Here is an 18,569-nt window from a genome sequence, read left to right as displayed (position 1 = left end):
CCATAGAAACATGGACTCATGCGCATGCGCGGTGTGGTGTTTTTATTTGCGACACAACGAAACGACTTACGACGGAGCTGTCCACCGCCTGCACAGAAAGGAAGGACACAGAGGAAGAGGAGACGTGTCTCCATTGAAGTCGCAGTGGAACCAGCCTGCAAACACAACACGTGTAAATATGATCACATTCTTGTCTATGGTCGTGTGTAGAGTTGGTGAGGAATGTGGTAAACGCTCACCGACAAGCTAACTGGCTAGCTAAGCTAAGCTTATTGTGTTGACTGTCTTTGTCCACTCACGTCCGCTGCTGTTCTAATCTAATATCTGTATCTCCCTCTTGTTTCAGGAGAGTGAGACCCCCCCCCATCTCTGACATGGCCAACCCTCTGAGGGGTGAGGTTTTTAAGCTGTACAAAAGTGTAAGTGAGGCAGCCAGTGACCCAAACACTCGTGGGTTGTTTGTGCCGGATCCCGGACATTGGGGTCATGTTACAGGCTCTACCAGCCAAGAATAGAAATACAATAACTAGCGATTGTCTTGCTCTACAGTAGAATAGAAAGGGGATTACAGTACAATACCACTTTTTGTGTGACAGGTTGACTTTTGTGTTTATATTGTACTTTTCATTAGGGGTGCCTGGTCTCTCTCCTGGACATATAAGATCTGTCTCAACACTCACAAAGGATGTACACAAAAAATACACACCCTTCACATTGTTACTATTACTTACCGATGTCTATTTTTCACTTCCCTCTTGCTGAGGGAAGTAAATGACACTGCAGGTTTTTCTTCAGTTCAAGTTCACGAAAATATAGAAGGGTAGGAGTAGAAAATAGAGCGTAAAAATATGTACAGTATGTGTAAAGAAGCAAAAATAAGAATGTAAAAATACAATATGTACAAAAAATATATGTAAGTATATATACAACAGAAGATAAATTATTATAAATTAAGATGTAATGTGCTGACAAGGTGAAATACGACTTAACAGCCCTAACACCCGAGGGAGGAATTGTAAAGTCTGATGGCCACAGGCAGGAATCCCTTACTGTGCCGCTCTGTGCTGCATTTTGGATGAATACTGTATATTCTGTGTATATTGTTGATGATGTGTAACCATGAGTTTGTCGTCCCCCCTTTAAAGCTGCTGTACCTTGGCCGAGAGTACCCCAAGGGAGCTGCGTATTTCAGGGAGCGCCTGAAGTCCGCCTTCATGAAGAACAAAGACGTGACAGATCCCGAGCAGATCAAGAAACTGGTGGCCCGGGGCGATTTTGTCATCAAGGAACTTGAGGCACTTTATTTCCTCAGGAAATACCGAACGATAAAGAAGAGGTATTATGAACCAGAAAAATAATTACACACAACTACAGCTTCGTATTGTATTTCTGAAATGAAATGCAGGCTCCGGGAACAGATAACAAACTCGCAACAGTTACCCTCGTGCAAATAAACTATACTTGCCTCATAAGGGAAAAGTAGGAAATAAGGGAAAAGTGCCAGCCGGTTATGATAATGAAGCTGTTACAGAACAGGCTTTGTGTCTCTATACACAAATTGCACCTTAATGCCGATATTTTAAAACTCAAATATTGTGTTTATAATGATGTCACGGTTTGTTTTTGCCCACTGTCAGATTTTTTTTAAGTCTACGTTAACTCAACATTTCAACAGGTCGAACATTTCAACAGGTCGAACATTTCAACAGGTCAAACATTTCATTATCTATCTTAACATCCCGTTTGTATAATGGTTATTGTTAATACGTTACACACAGACATCCACCTGGTCTGTAAGAAACTGTTGAAGCCAAGGTGTTAAATGTATATTGTACTTGAGTGTATATATATGTAAATACATGGTCAAATTTCTTGAAGAATGTACATGACTATGTATCTAGGTACTATTTTTCAGAAATGTACAGATGTTTGAAAAATAGTGACGGCCTGTGTCTTGCTGAATGTTAATAAATTGCAGCAGTTTTCTTCAATAATTTAACTCAGTTTCGTTCCTTGTATGAATTTATAGCAGAGGGACAGGGAGACGGGCAGAGCTGTCAGAGTGTGGCCCTTAGTAAGAGACTCCCTGGAGCTCCTCTGGCCCAATGTTCACCCAGGCATTGTGGTCTCCATCAGTAAGAGAGCAAACACCACATACTCCACTGGAGCCAGCCTCCGGGGGGGCCCCTGAACATTTTGGTGGAAGTCAAACCAAAACTTAACATAAACCAAAATTTACTGTATATCCATCAGCACTGACAATGAACTTGGAAACTGAACTCTCCCACAGAGCAGAATATGTGTGTTTGTACATGTTTGCATCCTTGTTTTAGCTCAGACGGGTTCCTGAAGTGAACAAGACAAGAGTAGACACTGTTCTGCTGCTCATGTGACTTTTAACACGCACATTAATGATCTAGAATGTGACACAATGTTAAGACACTTCAGGGGAAAAGAAAACACATTTCTATAGTGCAATATCAGAGCTGTAATTTCTGTTCAATATGTTATTGTATATTTGTACATACACGCTTAAATGCCATGAATATGACGATATTGAAAACAGAAACACTACACATGTACATTTTGGGTTGTTATAAATAACAGAGAAAATATTGCTGTAGTTTAGATATGTTGATGACATTTGTTGTATTAGGCTAGAACATGACTATAATTCATCTGAAGCATTAAGAACATGTGCAGATGCAAAGATAATTTGATGTCTTTCATGAGATAATGGTACTTTTCTTTAAGTCCATCTCAGTGTCATTGAAAGCAGGATTTGTGTTGCCAGTTTTCTCCCCTCCGTTCTTCGTCAGGTCCAGATTTCCTGTTTTTCTCGTCACCTAAAAAGGGAAGAGCACAAACAAGCAGTCAGCAGCTGTTGTGACTCTAAAGGTTTTTTCGATATTGTTTTCCTGATGCAGCACTTACTCTGTCTCTGAAAAACCTGAATATGTAATAGAGCGTCGTGTCTTCTTTCATTATCATCAGCCTTGATTCCACCTTCTGCTTCCGGCCTCCTGAAATGTGCATTGTGAACACAAGAGGGTGATCACAACAAAAACCCATTTAACTTAATCGGTGCCAACAGGATACATTTGCTTACCAGTTAAGAGGCTGATGAACATTCCCACAGTGAACGCTGTTACAGATCCAATGAGAGAGAAGTAAAGGTAGGAAGGAGGGAGCCAGTTTTCTGCCGACAGTCTAGTGATGGGAGAAAACAGCAGTGAATTATTGCTCATACATTCATAAGTATTTTGAACAGTTTCAGCCCCAAGGAGAGATTCACTAGATAATAACAGGGATTTATTCGGGATTAGGTTAGTAATGGAATACTTTCAACAGCTTCACATATAATAGGTAACAAATATAGCTTTGAGATTAAGATTTTTGTTAAATAAGAGTTTCTCAAGCTCTTATGGTGCATTTTGGTTCTTATCAAGTTGTCTTCTGACTGTTTTTACATTCCACTAATGGATCTCTGAATAGATTACATAATAATTGTGCTATTCTAATTTTAAAAAATTGTTTATTGTTGCTATGTTGAACATGATGTGTCCTCTTGTTAACATTTAAGTGGTAAGCAGCACTATACTGAAAGCTTACGCGTATGGGATTAGTTTTGCAGTGATTTGGGTTATAGTGGTAAGTGGATGAAAAGTTAAGAGTCCGTCAAAGTGATTATTGTGTATCCTTATGGGGAATTTGAGCTTTACCACATGTCATGGCAATCAATCCAACAGTTGTTGAGATATTTCACTTCAAGTATCAGCCTCATGGTGGCACTGGGGGAAAAGTTAAGCGATCCACGAAGCCATTAAGATTTATCCTCTAGGGACCTTGAATGTCTGTTCAAAGTGTTTTTCCGAAAGTTTTAGTAGATGTTCAGATATCTCAAAGGTTAAGTGAAAAATGTTACGTTTCCGTGGCGCTACAGGCAAAGTGAGTTTAGTATTCTTCTTCTGGGGAGCATGAATATCTGTGCCAGAGAGTCAAGCTTATAGATTTTTTGACTTGTGACATCATTATCCATTAACTACAAACTGGTTGACCTCAAATTAGTATTCCTCTATGAACATTATCCTTATTTGTTGTGGGGAAACCAGCAGACCAGTTCATTACATCTGGTTTCACACATTGCTGCTCTCTTGCTATATAATTCCACCATTCAGTCACAGCTGGTTACATTCTTACATATCATCAGTGTTGTTCCCTGGGGCCATAGTGACGGTGCTTGGCCCTGCTGGCAGAATAGTGGAGGTCCAGTTGGAGCTGTCGTCAGTGGTGAAGTTACAACCCTCCGTGGTCAGTGGCAGAGGTCGGGTCATGTAAGGAGGAGAGGGGAATATCAGGGCCCCGATGCACACACCCACGGCCACGAACAACCCAGTCATCAGACCTGACAGACCTCCCTATAGGAAAAACAGGATATCAAATTAGGAGACCCCCCTGGGTGGTCAAATGCATATAAGACATTAATTGTCATACATCCATGCGGGATTTATAAAGATGATGGCGAGTGAGCAACAGCTAAAATGTACTTTAAAGTACCAAATCTTTAATTGTTATAGCTTCCTAGGTGCTAAGATGTGATTCTTATATATCATTGTTCACTTCAATCCCAAAATGAGCAGCAGACGACAGTAGGAGTAAAGTAAGAGAAAAAGAACATTATTCATGTGATTAATGTGTTTATTTAATACTAACATAAGTTAACATAATCATGCTGGAAAATGCCAATGTTACAATGTAGTGGAAAAATTAACTAAGTGTGGTTGAAAACTATTTAGTAGTTGAAAAGTAAGTTTCTGCAGATCTGTCTAAAGACTTTTATGACCTGAACTGTTTGTGACCTGAAACCTATGTAACCTGTCTAAATACCTTTATGGCCTGAAACCTTTATGACCTTTTTATCACTTATTTACTCTCCAAAGAACTGAATGTCTGCTCTATCTCCAAAGGAAATATATGTAAATCAGTTCCCTGTGTTTAGATTCCTCTCTCAACCTGCGCCTACAGAACCAGTCTGAACTGGCTCTGAGAGACAGCCTTAGTTCTTATCCTATATAAGATCCCTGCATTTGACTGTCCTGCATCTTCACTCTGAGATCCCTGTGACTCTCTGTGTTGATCCTTTCTGCAGAAAGCCCCTATTAAAATACACAAAGACAAATTTGGTGTTCCAGCCTCTTGTATTTCCAGATTTCCATCACAACAATTAAAAAAGTACTTACTTTGGAATTGGCAAATGGGCAGAAGATACCCAATATGAACAGGCCAAGTAAGGGACCTCCGAGGACACCAGTGATGGTGGCAGTTGCCTGTTTCAAGAAACACACATCGACAGCTCTCCCTCAAAAACACAATATGGTGATGGTGACCCCAGCACCCGACCCACAGTGATAAGTAATTGTTTAGCAGCTGTTGTTTATTGCAATAATTCATTACATAATTCCTGATGTCCAGCGAGTGTGAGGTTTGTGCGTTAACAGATACACTCTACCTGCATAATCCTTCCCATGAGTGAGGCCAGTCCAGCCATGGCGATGCACAAAACTCCATAGAATACACCTGGGGACAACATTGTGTCAATCGATCCTCCACAATTAAATTACAAGAGTTAAAGCATAAGACGCAAACCAGGGCTCAACGGACAAATGGTTCAGCTGACATTCAGCATATTGTAAACAAGGACAGTCCACTTACTCATTCCTTTGGACAGCCAGGTCAGATGTTTCTCAGACATGTTCGTGCACGGCTTGATCAGGTCCTCTATTGTCACTGTAGCCAGCGCGTTGATGCTGGAAGACACTGTGCTGGGGTTGACATGAGAACAGAATCAGAATAAGGCAGGAACCATTACACTTATACAGATTTTTAATGACCAGTGTCACAGAACATGTTTGAGTGGGATTTAAGAGGTAGACTATATATAATGATGCGTATAAACCTTAAAGAGCCACTATATACTGCTGCGAAAAATAGTCCTGGCAGACCAGGAAAAGCTGTGAAGATGTCCACCACCAAATATGCCATCAGCTGTAGAGAAGGGACGACAAAAGTAAATAGACGTGATAAGGAATTCGTGGAAGCCTCTTGTTGCCACTCTACTGCTTCCAGAGCTGCAATCAGACATGCTAGGGGGGTGCGTAGGCCGAACTTTTCCTGGCAGCCTCCATGTGAACTCTCCAGTTCTGTGTGTGCAAATCTGTGTTTGTGTGTGTGTGTGAGAGAGAGTGTGTGCGTGTGTGAGCGTGCGTGTGTGTGTGTGTGTGTGTGTGTGTGTGTGTACCTGATCAGGATTAGAGACCAGTCCAGCGCTCCATGGGTCACAGTTCTTATAGAATGAGTAGAGGCACATTCCTGCCAACACTGAGCACGTCAGGAAGAAACACAAACCTATCAGGTTGATGTACAGAGCTCTGGGAAAAGAAAGAACAGCACAGCCATGGGGTGGAATTCATGAAGAAAACATAGAAAGCACAGCAAGCAACATAAAGATCAACTATGTGGTGCACTGTATGCTGATGATGGTTGTATTCATCAAAAAAGTTATCTTTTTTATATTACATAAGATAAAGAGGGACCTTGAAGATTGAGTTTTGAATCACCTTTAATGGGGAGTAACAGTGTTATTCTATATGAATCCAGTGTCCTCTGTAAAGTGTGACTCACACTCTGGCATGAGTGATGCTCTTGCAGGAGATGTATCTCTGAACCTGGGATTGGTTTATCCCATTGACTGCGATCCAGGCAGCCCCCCCTCCAAAAGTGATGGTCCAAAAAGTGTGTCTCCTCAGTGGGTTTAAGTCAAAGCTGGTGAGACACAGTGAGAGGGTGATTTCCAATTCACTAAAAACCTGAAGATAAGTGAAGTGTCACAAAATGTGGGACTTGCTAGTCCCCAAAAAGCATTGATTTCTCAAAGTTCTAATGAAAGCTTTGAGTCAAATTGCTCTCCTTCTATTAACAATCCAATAGTTGTTCATACTCACTCCCAAATGTTGATCCTCCCTCCTTGTTGTGAATCTGAAATGATTGTGGCGACTCCTCCTTTTATGATCATACACTTGATAATAACAGACAGATAACCTGCTATCATTATTACAACCTAGAAGAGAAAAAAATATATTTTTGTTCGTTGAACAAATCTAATCTGGTTTTGGACCTAATTTGTGATCTAATTATACCAATTTGATTTGAGATTTATTTGTAATTTGGCTTAAATTTGGCTGACTTGTAATGATGTTTTCAGTACTGCATTTCTTTTTTCTCTTTCTCTGTAAAAAACATTTGTGTACAGAGCGTCCAGGAATCGACCCTTTCTGGAAGCTTACCTGAAATACATCAGTCCACACCACCGCCTTCAGTCCACCCTGTTACAACGTAGACCACAAAAAGATGTTGTCTGAGTAAATCCACTGAAATCCAGATATCCATAATAATTGTTAAGCACATCAACCAATCAGGAGAGCTCTCTGTCTGAGATATTTGGGCTTACAGCTGAGAATATGGAGATGGGGAATAGACTTTGACCAATATATTGGAAAATGACAGCTCTTTTGTTGCAAAACCAGTGTCAGTGTTCCATACTGGTCTATGAATCCCATTGGAATATAATATTTGGCTCAAAAATATTTGCTATCGCCAGCTTTTGTGTGTAACTATTAATATATTATTTAAGGCAGGTATTCATATTTATGTGTTTGTGATTGGCAATTGTTACATTTAGATTTGTTTTTTCGGTATGTTATTTTTCCAATTTGCTTTTGCTTTTAATGTCTAATACATAAATAGGCCAGTATTGGTCAAACCCTGAAAGAAAGATGAGACTTTTTCTTCATCATTAAAACACTTTAAATGAGCAATGGGGTGATTTGATTTAAGAAGAACTAATTTAAGCGGTTTATTTATTTATTTACCAACCAATGTGCAGTAAAAAGTACAGACAACGCCAGTTGAAATAATTCCACCCCACAGATCCAACTGAGTGACTGGAGAGAGACAGAGAAGGCAGTTGCATGACAAAACAGTCAGTCACACAAAACCGAGCGACTTCAAGTTACGTGTACATGTTTTTTGGTGGGGGGGGGATTGTGATCCCACATACCTTGGCTTAAAGCTAATGCTGGGCCATAAATGATTATTCCTGTGTAGAGGATCTGTGACAGAGAGAGAAAGAGGGAGATAATACCGACATTATTAAGAAGCTTCGGATGACAAAATGAGGTGTCACCGTCAGAGGTTCAACCCCGGTGATGAGGTGTCGACTTGTCGTCTTACTCACGGTCAGAACCATGAATACCGCGGTTCCCAGCAGCCGGGTTGCTCTGTTGAAACGCAGCTCGAGATACTGGGGCAGGGACGTGACACAGGGAGACATGCACTGCTGTTATTAAAAGTTTATTTATGTACCAGTTCATTTCAGACAGGCATATTGTGTCAAATCTGGAGTCTTGAATCAATCTCGTTGAGGATTATGACATTTCATTGTCTTGAAACGGTTGAACTCATTTCTAATTGGTAAATACTTTATTTCTGCTTGTGTTTGACTGGAAAATCGCCAACGCACAGGAACAACTCCTGACTTTTTACTGTCACTCTTACTAACGCACATCTGCTTACATTAACCAACAGCTGCTTTGTATTGAAACAGTTAGACAACATCAATATATTTTTGTCAAATATATTAATATTTGACAAAGGTCACTATTTACTCAGTAAGTACACAAAATATTGTTTTCCATCAAATGCACGACAAAGCGCACTCACCTCATAAGTACTGGTGATAGACAGTCTGTAGAAGACTGGGAGAAAGACCTCAGATGTGACCACAATGGACAGTGTATATGAAAGAGATAATAATGCAAAAATGGCTCCAAAGGTGTAAACCTACAAACCAGAGATATTATGCGTTAGTCAAGTTTACCATCAAAGTAGTAAAACACAAAGTCAGCAAAACAAAGAGGAATAAAGAACAATCACATGCAAATGCAATTAAATTATAGCGGCAGTCACTGCCACTTTTATAAGATGATAAACTGGATAAACTTCAGAGTGATAATTGATAATAATCTTATGATTCAAAGATGAAAAGCTTAAATACAACATTTGACACATTTCACCTTTAAAAACTGAAACCTGTTGTTCCTGTTCAGTAAGCAGTGGCTTGTGGGATATTAAATGGAGATAAATATTTGTATTGGAAAAACTACAGAAGAAACGTCTCAAGAAATATCCATGATTTTGGTATAATACAAATCTTTCCAGAAACAGAAACTTATCCTTGAGTTTCCTGTAGATTTCTGGTGGGTTACCTCATACCTGAGAGAAATTAACTTAACCTTAAAAGGACTCAAAGTTTAAAATTTAAAAAGTCTTTGCTTCAGAAGATGTTTCCTACTTCAGTGTCTTTTCATTTTGCAAGAACAAAAATGTATCTACTGCCAACTTACCTCAACTGGGTTGGCCAGCAGTGTGCTGGATGACATGAAGCTGGCCGTCAGAGACATGGAGACGGGCAGGGCTGTCATTCTGCGGCCCCCGGTTAAGAAGTCCCTGGAGTTTTGGCCCCTGCCGACCCAGGCGTAGTAGATCCCGATAGCAGCAGACACCACCAGCAGAAGAGCAAACACCACATAGTCTGCTGCCGCCAGGGAGCCGGCTGCCACAGAGTCCCCAGACATTTTGCTGGAGGTCAGAGCAGAAACTAGAAATGTTACTGTACAGAATATTATTCAGACTGTTCAGTTCAGCACCTTTGAACTCAGACAGTCCAAGAGGATTAAATGGAAATCCTCCCATGTCACAGGTTAGCCAAGGTTATACCACACACGTACACACACACACACACACACACACACACACACACTTAAGGTAATAATTAACTGCAGATATGACATTGCCTTGTTATAAAAATTCAGTAATGGCAATATTCTAGTTCAGTATTTTACATAGTGTCAATGTCATTATCAGTATCATGGCATCAGTGCAGTTGTCATAATTCATATTTTATCAAGGGAGTCAATGTCAGTTGATGCTGCTTACTTTCAAATAATGGTTCAGATCAGGCCTCACATCTGTAAACACATCTTCAGATATACTGAATATTATAAAAAAGACCTAAAATCTATCTGTTATGTTAAGTTATTTTGGGCAGTGAGGGCTGGTTATGTCATCAGCTAATCACAGGGCTAACGATATACTGTGTAAATAAACAGACATTCGAATATACAGTACTTCCAACCTGACCATCAGACCTTTGGACTGTCTGCAAAGGCTATCACAAACATGACTTCAGGACTTCATTTATTTATTTATGTTTGGGCCCTTTACACAGCAAAGTGCCCAGAGATAAATGTTGTATTGTATGATGTATTATAATTGTATTGTAACAAATCACAGAGTCACACACCTTTTTGAAATCCTTCATTGAAATTTCTTTAATTAGAAAAACAAGAATTGATGTAATCAAGAATAATATCGCAAATAAAATGTTCATCTCATGTGGGAGTGCAGCTTTTGGTGTGGTCCAGCTCAACATCACAGAAAGCAGGGTTTGTGTTGCCAATTTTTTTGTCGCAATCCGTTGTGAGGTCGAGTCGTCCTGTTCGTCTCATGAGCTGAAGAGGGAAGAGCACAAAGCAGAAGTCAACCTGCAGCTCTTAGAGTCGAGAGCTTTTGATGTTGGTTCACTGCTGCAGTACTTACTCTGTCTTTGAAACACCTGATCAGGTGATAAAGAGTTGTGTCCTCTTTCATTAATAGAAGTCTTGCTTCCACCTTCTGACCCCAGCCTCCTGAAATGCACATTAACAACACATCAACACAATGTCAAAGGTAAATACAGTGTTACTCACATTACATTAGTGCCCTTTACTTATTTCTCATTATTCAGTTTAATCAAGTCATGTAATTTGACAAATGTACTTGTTTTGCATATATCTGACATAAAACTTAAAAAATTAAGTAAATACAAGTTTTAGGTGAAATTAACAATTATAAATAAAGTAAACATAACTTAAGACTAACTCAGTTTTCCTACATTTTTTGAGATATGATTTTACGAAAATGTTTTTTACCTGTGAACAGACTGACTATCAGCCCCACGCTAATTGCTACTATGGTTCCAATAGGGCTGAAGTACATGTAGGACAGAGAGTACCAGTTATCTGCCAGCACAGGCCTGGGGGTGGTGGGAGAAAAAAGTACATGTTGAGATAATAGTGTGCAAGGAGCATAATCTTGGGGATGAAGACAAAAATGTGATGAAACTTTTTTTTAAATTTCTTGTCCAAGATAGATTTACATAAACAAGGCAAGCTGATTCAGGAATGCATATTAGGGATATTTGTAATAAGGTAAAATATAATAAATATCAGGTCCAAGAAAAAGGAAAAAGCTGATTTCCAATGTCTTTCTACTTGGACACATTTGTTTATATCTTCCTTAAACTACAACTACAGCTTGTTAGACACTTCACCTGCTGTCGAGGTTGTGTGCTGGGGCAGTGGTGGAGTTTGGTTGCGTTGGCAGAGCCGTGGAGGTCCAGTTCAGGCTGCCTGTGGTGGTGAAGTTACAGCCCTCCGTGGTCAGTGGCAGCGGTCGGGTCAAGTCAGGAGGGGGAGGGTATATCTGAGCTCCGATGCCCACCCACAGGGACATGACCAACCCAGCCACAAGACCTGACAAAGCTCCCTGGAAGAGATTTGAATCACTGAAAATTTGATTTATGATACAGAGAGGTTTCAGACGGTTGGTAAGCAGGCAAATGCTTTGGGAAGTAATTCAATGCTACAAGGGTAAATTATTAATAACTTCATCTATCCCAGTATGAATCGATGGCTTACTTTGGAATTGGCAAATGGACAGAGGATACCCAGTGTGAACAGGCCAAGTAAAGGACCTCCAATGATCCCAAATATACTGACGGCTGCCTGTATGAAGAGGCACATATCATTTAAGTTGCAGGGCTGATTCCTAAACCAAAGGGAGAACTGTTTGTATTGAATATTTACTGTACATGCATCCGTCCATATGTGTGTGTATGAGAATAGTTCCACTCTACCTGTAACACCCCTCCCATCAGTGAAGCCAGTCCAGCCATTCCAATGCATAAAGCCCCGTATACGAGACCTGCAAACATGAGAGGTTTCAATACTTAAGGACCACTCAACTCATTCAGCTGAAATATTTTGGACGATCCACTCACTCAGTCCCTTCGAGGTGCGGGCCAAGTGTTTCTCAGACATGTTAGTGTACGGTTTGATCAGGTCCTCCACTGTCACTGCAGCCAGTGCATTGATGCTGGAAGACACTGTGCTGGGAGTGATGTCAAAAATCACATGCCATTTAGTTGATATATACACACGTACAAAAATAAAATGTTCCGTCTTGGTAGTCCCATTTCATAGCACTGAACTAAATTCACTTGAATGTGAAGTGCTGTATTAACCTTAAAGATCCACTATATGCTGCTGCAACAAATAGTCCAGGAAGGCCAGGATAGTCTCCCAAGATGTCCATCACCAAATATGGCATCAGCTGCAGAGGAGACAGCGGATCACACACCATCAGGAGGAATCTCACAATACATCTATCTATACAATAGATATCATCTATTAATCTATTACTATCTATTAATCATAAACCTGATGTTGAATGGTTAAGGCGTACTGTATATACCACATGGGCATTTCCCTTAGAGCAGTGAGTCCTTGGTTCAACTCCCAGCTGGACCTTGTACAGCATGACCTTACCGACTCTTTCTTTATTATCCCAGTCGTATAAAGGCATTAAATGCCTATCAAAATACATAAAAGGAAATAAACTTTGATGTAGTTATCTGTGAAAAAAACAATCTCGGTTGTTAGCTGGACTATCTGCTCCTCGGAGGGTCCAATTTACCAAGATGTGACGCTGTCAACAATGTACGTTGTATTTATGGGTTTACAGCGTATAAAGACACCTTGAAACCTCTTTATTGTCTGTATAAAAACAAAGAGGATCAGGCTGGATTGCCATATAAATGATGTGTGCACGTTAATCATAAAAACATCTGTAATGGTTGAGCAGTTTTGGGTTAGGCGCTTGTGAGAGGTGAACACAATAAATTATACTATTTAGAGCGGATTCTAAATTTATGTTATTTGTTTTATAAGTAATGATGTCAGCAATTTGGCAACGCTTGTACCAACATTTTCGCCTACTTTCTGAGTTGTCATCATGATTTGAGGTGGCATTCACATTAATTTGGGAGCTAATTTGTCCGATATACATAAACGCACAATATGTTTTTGGAAGCCGCTGATCGTAGGAAGTGTCTCTGCTTTACCTCTCTCCATCATACTGTACCTGATCAGTAGCAGAAACCAGACCAGCTGACCATGGGTCACAGCTCTTATAGACGGAGTAGAGGCACATCCCTGCAAACACTGAGCAGAGCAAGATGGACAAGAGGCCTAACAGGTTGATGTACAGAGATCTAGATATGAGAGGAAATGCATATAGTGAAACGCTTGAACAAAAACAAAGGAAAATAGTTTTCTGTTTTATGATAAAGGGGCTAATACCCCAGCTAATTTAAGTGGGTTGCAGCAGCACTTCACGTTACAGGGCTATTTTCATTTAAAAGCACAGATAATATATGTTCCCTATCATCATATAACCAGAACAACAATACTCACACTCTGGCGTGGGTGATGCTCTTACAGGAGATGTATCTCTGAACCTGGGCCTGGTTGATCCCATAGATACTGACCCACACAAACGTCCCGCCAATCGTTATGGTCCAAAAAGTGTGTCTTTTCAGAGGGTTCGTGTCAAAGCTGGCGGGATAGAGAAAGAGGACGCTTTATATTTAAGTGAAAACTTGAAGTTATACGTTTTTTAGTTGTTTGCCAGAAACTGTTCATCAGTTCTTGGATCCTGTGATGGACACCACCCAAAGAAATATATGCCTTCAAAGAACCTAATGAAACAGCCTGGCCTTACATGACCAGGATATATTGTCCTCGGATGAAGTGGTAGGTTCAAGGACCGAAGAGTTGTGCTGTGTCATTTCATTTCAAAGCTCAACTGACAAATACTGTACCAGGACAACTTAGTAGCATATTCTAAAACTTGTTTTTTTCACGAGTTTATATCCTTATTGGTTAAAACATTGATGCACCTCTCCATTTTTAGACACTGTCTTTTCTCATGAATGTTGATGAATGATTTGTTATTTTGTTGACATGCTCTGGGGACCATGCTTTTATTTTTTGGTCTTATAGTAAAGTATCTTTGAGTTTCTTGAAAAGCAGTAAACAAATCAAACTTGATTTGATTTCCATTTAGCATGACTTTTTAATCAGTGTAGTTTGAGTAACCAGGGATCAATGACCACCTGGACATAAACAATTAACAGGTTACATTATATTTGCAGACTGTACCAACCTGAAGACGATCACATGATTACTGCAATGAACAACTGATATGACAGTATATTGTATATTGCTTGGATGCATCTGGAGAGACATTTAATGACATTTAAATGGGACAGTCCTGTGACCTGAGTATAATATAAGTATATGGTGTAGAATCGCATAAGATCACGCCTCTGACAGTTTAGAATTAAAATGTTCAGTCGAGGGAGACAGACAACACAAAGGTTTTAAATGTTTTATTTGTTTGTTGTGGGGTCCAAAGAAATAACACTGAATTAGAGTTTGCATTTAGTCTCATGAGGACCCTAGTGTAACATAACATTCATATATATAGTATAATACACCCATTAAAGTATGTTCTGATGACAGTAATGCTCCTGCACCTGCTCTGTTGAGTTTACTCTCATTCCACTGTGTAACAGAAGCTTAGAAAGCTAATAATTGGATTGATCGTACTCACTCCCAAAGATTGAGTCTCCCTCCGTGTTCTGAATCTGAAATGATGTTGAAGACTCCCCCTTGCAAAACCACAGACCTGATGATAACAGCCAGGAAGCCTGCGACCATGACGCCAAGCTGAAGGGGAACATTTACATATTGTCAGAGTTGCTTTTTGTCCCAGTAGTGATTCTAATGTCATTATACATGGATAGTATATTAGGTGTGATGCAGTGAAAATGGCTAATATGTGCTGGGGTGTCCCTTGTGTTCAGTATTGTCTTTATATGAAACTTATCTGAATGTGTAGGACCAGTCTTACCACACCAACCACTAGGAATCTTATTATTTTCCTCCAGGAGCCTACCTGAAAGACATCAGTCCACACCACTGCCTTCAGACCACCCTGTGACAACATGAAGCACAAACAGGTGCTGCGTCGACAAACAATTCAGAAACTCAAACAATAAAAAATAAAAAAAGTTTATTCCTTTTTGTTTATTGGCACAGCTGAAAACTCAGGTGGGCAGGTTGTGTTACATACCATCGTGCAGTAAAAGGTACACACCACCCCTGTGGAGATGACAGCGCCCCACAGATGCATCCCAGTTACTGCAGAGAGATGGGATAAGATAAGAATAGATAAGATAAGATAAGATAAGATAATCCTTTGATAGTCCATCTACAGGGACATTTTGTCGTTTTATGAGGACGGTAAATAAGAAAAATAGGAAAAAGTAATAAATAAGTAAACAGGCAATATAAAAAGTGGAAAATATAAAGAATGTATAGAATGTAAACAGAATATATACAGTGTAACAGAAATGCCGTCAGTCTAGCCATTGAATTGCACAGATAGAAATAAGTATTGTACTTTTACATGGCGTTAAAGCTGAGAGAGTTTATAGTGCAGAAGGAGCATTTCAGACTGTGACCACTGGACCGAACAAAACCAAGCAGCTCTAAGTGCCCTCATGTGGGTATGTGACGTTGGCCTGACCAGTGTCGACTGAAACACACATACCGTGATTCAAGGCAAGTGCTGGAGCATAAATGACGATTCCAGTGTAGAGAATCTGCGACAAAGTAAGAAACATAATTCCAACACAAATGACCCTCAGGTAGCAGATTTGTGGTTTGACTCACTAAAGGTCAGAGGCCTGTGATTATGTGTTGACTGGTTTCTCACTCACCGTCTGCACAATGAAGAGCCCAGTTCCCAGCAGACGGGTTGCTCTGTTGAAACGCAGCTCCAGATACTTGGCAGAGACATGACGCAGACAGAGAAGAACAGACAGTATGAAAAGATTAGTATCGGAGCTGTGGTCCGTGTGAGTCAGGACAGTATGTTCAGTACAAGTTGTTTTGGATTGAGAATTCAAAGAGTTATTAAATCCAGTCGATTGTTGCAAACTGTAAAACTTACTTCATTAAGAACACACACACAAGCACACATGCGCACACACGCTACTTCAAGCATGGCCATATCTACTTCAGACTTCCGACATGCTTTTAGGTATTTTGATGTCTCTTATAGCAGTTAGAGTGACACTATAGCAGTTAAATATCTGTTTCTCAGGTATTTTACAGGTGTATAAAACATTCTTCATGCCTGAGTGTAGAGTAGTAAAAAAAAAGATCAGAGCAGACCTCAATAATAAAATAAAATAAAACAATATAAAGGCTGTAAAATTACTTAGCACACTGACCAGAATATGATGAACCAAAGCTCACTCACCTCATACGTACTGGTGACAGCAAGCCGGTAGAAGACGGGAAGAAAGACCTCAGATGTGACTGCCATGGTCATAATATAGGAGAGACCATAAAATACAATGCTGGCTCCATAGCGGTACACCTAAGGACATGGGGTGCTATAAATTAACAATGTTTTCTATGGTTGTTGGCAGATATCCAAAGAAGACTGCAGGAAATCATTTATTGGTGTAAAACAATTGTAAGAGCATTTTAATTGTGGAGTCGCACGCAAACACCATAAAGCCACATTAAGTTCAGATGTATCCACCCACCTTCTGTAACTACTGGGGCAATGAAATTGCCCATTGTTTTTGTTCAGTGAGCATGTCCTGCGAGATTTTATACGAAGATCTATTCTGACATCAGGCTGATACAGCTCATTGTTGTCAGTCAGTTAAAAGCTACAGAAGAAAGAATATTATAATATATTTGGGGATTTTGTGATATTTACACGATTTACAATATGTTTTCCGTAATTTCTTTCAGTTATTTAGACATGTACATATGAGCCCTTCTACAAACCCACAGGTACAGTGAATAACCTTGCATATAGCTCATCAGTTTATGTCTCATTGTCGCTACCATCATGTTTCTGATTCACTTGGACACTACAGTGGGACAGTGATGTATCTCACCGCACTAAAAAGTTTTTCTCACATCAAATAAATGTGTCCTCCTCAAGCAGACACAAGATGACTTTTCGGGAGAGACAGAGTTTGCATTTGTCCCTTGGGAATCTGCTGTAACCTTACCTCGGCTGGATTTGACAGCACCGTGATGGCTGACATGAAGCTGGCAGTCAGGGACAGGGACACAGGCACGGCCGTCAGTCTGCGGCCCCCCATTAGGAAGTCCCCAGAGGTTCCCTGGTCCCTGTCCGCCCAGGCATAGTAGACCCCGACAGCAGCGGACAGCAGCAGCATGAGGGCAAAGACCACATAGTCTGCTACCACAAACGAGCTGGTTACCAGAGAGTCCCTGGACATTTTGGAAGAAGTCAGACACAACTTGAAATAAAATTGCTCAGAAAGTTATTCAAACTGTGCCATATGGTCTGCCCTCAGAAACAGAATGTCCTCTGTGGATTCCTGACACATCACCTTCCAACTCAATGCTGAACTGAAGCGTTTTGAGTGTGTGTGTGTGAGAGAGAGAGAGAGACAGAGAGAGAGCCGGAGCGAGAGCAATCCAGGTACATGTAATGTCAACAAGCCAAGAGATGGAATTTTTCACCAAACCACAGGACAAAAGCTATCATCAGGTCATCACACACACACACACACACACACACACACACAACTTTGTCAACTTAAAATGAGCAAATGCTTAGTAATAGCATTTAGAACTGCAGGGTCATTTTTCTTGCATTCAATTTCTTAATTATTAATTGCAGATCATATTTCATAAAAAGAAGACTTTCCTATTTTTACAAGGAATAAGTCTTTGTTAATACACAACATGTCTAGATGCATTATTTGATCAAATATGTTGTACTGTAATTATCATTACACCGTAAATCTAGAAAATAAAACAGAAAGTTTTCACCCATGGCCAATGAGCTCCTATGTAAATTCCTTCGTACATATACAGTGATATCAGCTCTCACTCAGTAAACTACTCTTTATGCATTTCTATTAACCTTTTCTATGCATGTATAAGTCCCCATCTTTCATGTGTACAGTTAAGTTCCCAAGTTGTAACCACACTTTATAATCACTTTCACACTAACCCAACATTTATTCAAATGGAGAAATTCTAGGTAATACGAGTAAAGATACAAATATAATAAGGTCTGGGAATCAGTGAAACTGGATAGTTCAGGATTTAGAATGAATAGATTTGGAACGGCTGCAGTCCAAGAGCCTATTATCAGACCTGGGTTGTGTTTTAGTCCTTGTGTGGTATTCACTTTTCAACTGATAAATGGTATTCGTGATGTCA

The 18,569-nt window shown here is 40.0% G+C and overlaps 3 protein-coding genes across 3 annotated transcripts; 1 reads left to right on the top strand and 2 right to left on the bottom strand.

Annotated features, from left to right (window-relative positions):
• The first annotated feature begins 15 nt into the window (after positions 1-15).
• lyrm5a (LYR motif containing 5a) lies at positions 16-1,999 on the top strand. The gene is made up of 3 exons (XM_035148006.1): positions 16-172; positions 347-419; positions 1,146-1,999. Exons 2-3 carry the CDS (start codon positions 375-377, stop codon positions 1,356-1,358), a joined length of 258 nt encoding a protein of 85 aa, XP_035003897.1. The 5' UTR covers positions 16-172; positions 347-374; the 3' UTR covers positions 1,359-1,999.
• Positions 2,000-2,557: 558 nt separating this feature from the next.
• On the bottom strand, positions 2,558-9,692 carry LOC118101638 (sodium-coupled monocarboxylate transporter 1-like). The gene is made up of 17 exons (XM_035147555.2): positions 9,462-9,692; positions 8,779-8,898; positions 8,294-8,359; positions 8,117-8,168; positions 7,933-8,000; positions 7,344-7,382; positions 7,002-7,117; positions 6,682-6,822; positions 6,299-6,428; positions 5,957-6,045; positions 5,713-5,822; positions 5,510-5,577; positions 5,241-5,327; positions 4,201-4,418; positions 3,110-3,210; positions 2,935-3,023; positions 2,558-2,846 (listed from the first exon to the last, which is right to left on the bottom strand). Exons 1-17 carry the CDS (start codon positions 9,690-9,692, stop codon positions 2,727-2,729), a joined length of 1,845 nt encoding a protein of 614 aa, XP_035003446.1. The 3' UTR covers positions 2,558-2,726.
• Positions 9,693-10,508: 816 nt separating this feature from the next.
• Positions 10,509-17,614, bottom strand: slc5a8 (solute carrier family 5 member 8). Its single transcript, XM_047338668.1, has 17 exons — positions 17,381-17,614; positions 16,609-16,728; positions 16,064-16,129; positions 15,895-15,946; positions 15,415-15,482; positions 15,238-15,276; positions 14,893-15,008; positions 13,692-13,832; positions 13,360-13,489; positions 12,461-12,549; positions 12,218-12,327; positions 12,074-12,141; positions 11,856-11,942; positions 11,489-11,703; positions 11,088-11,191; positions 10,713-10,805; positions 10,509-10,612 (listed from the first exon to the last, which is right to left on the bottom strand). The coding sequence occupies exons 1-17, from the start codon at positions 17,612-17,614 to the stop codon at positions 10,509-10,511; spliced, it is 1,836 nt and encodes a 611-aa protein (XP_047194624.1).
• Between the last annotated feature and the right edge of the window lie 955 nt (positions 17,615-18,569).

Source organism: Hippoglossus stenolepis, chromosome 22, assembly GCF_022539355.2.
Source record: "Hippoglossus stenolepis isolate QCI-W04-F060 chromosome 22, HSTE1.2, whole genome shotgun sequence".
NCBI classification, from domain to species: Eukaryota; Metazoa; Chordata; class Actinopteri; order Pleuronectiformes; family Pleuronectidae; genus Hippoglossus; species Hippoglossus stenolepis.
Note: the sequence above shows the minus strand (reverse complement) of the source record. Positions and strands in the feature narration are given on the sequence as shown.

Bases quoted from the DNA above. Each gene is read 5' to 3' on its own strand.
- lyrm5a (XM_035148006.1), top strand. From the start codon at position 375: ATGGCCAACCCTCTGAGGGGTGAGGTTTTTAAGCTGTACAAAAGT. The intron at 420-1,145 runs GTAAGTGAGGCA...CCCCCTTTAAAG, and splicing joins TTTTTAAGCTGTACAAAAGT to CTGCTGTACCTTGGCCGAGA.
- LOC118101638 (XM_035147555.2), bottom strand. From the start codon at position 9,692: ATGTCTGGGGACTCTGTGGCAGCCGGCTCCCTGGCGGCAGCAGACTAT. The intron at 6,823-7,001 runs GTGAGTATGAAC...GTGTCTCACCAG, and splicing joins GGGAGGATCAACATTTGGGA to CTTTGACTTAAACCCACTGA. The intron at 3,211-4,200 runs GTAAGAATGTAA...TCCCATCACTAG, and splicing joins GGGAACAACACTGATGATAT to ACTGTCGGCAGAAAACTGGC.
- slc5a8 (XM_047338668.1), bottom strand. From the start codon at position 17,614: ATGTCCAGGGACTCTCTGGTAACCAGCTCGTTTGTGGTAGCAGACTAT. The intron at 16,130-16,608 runs GTGAGTGAGCTT...GTCTCTGCCAAG, and splicing joins CTGTCACCAGTACGTATGAG to TATCTGGAGCTGCGTTTCAA. The intron at 11,943-12,073 runs GTAGAGTGGAAC...CTCTTCATACAG, and splicing joins TGATGGGAGGGGTGTTACAG to GCAGCCGTCAGTATATTTGG.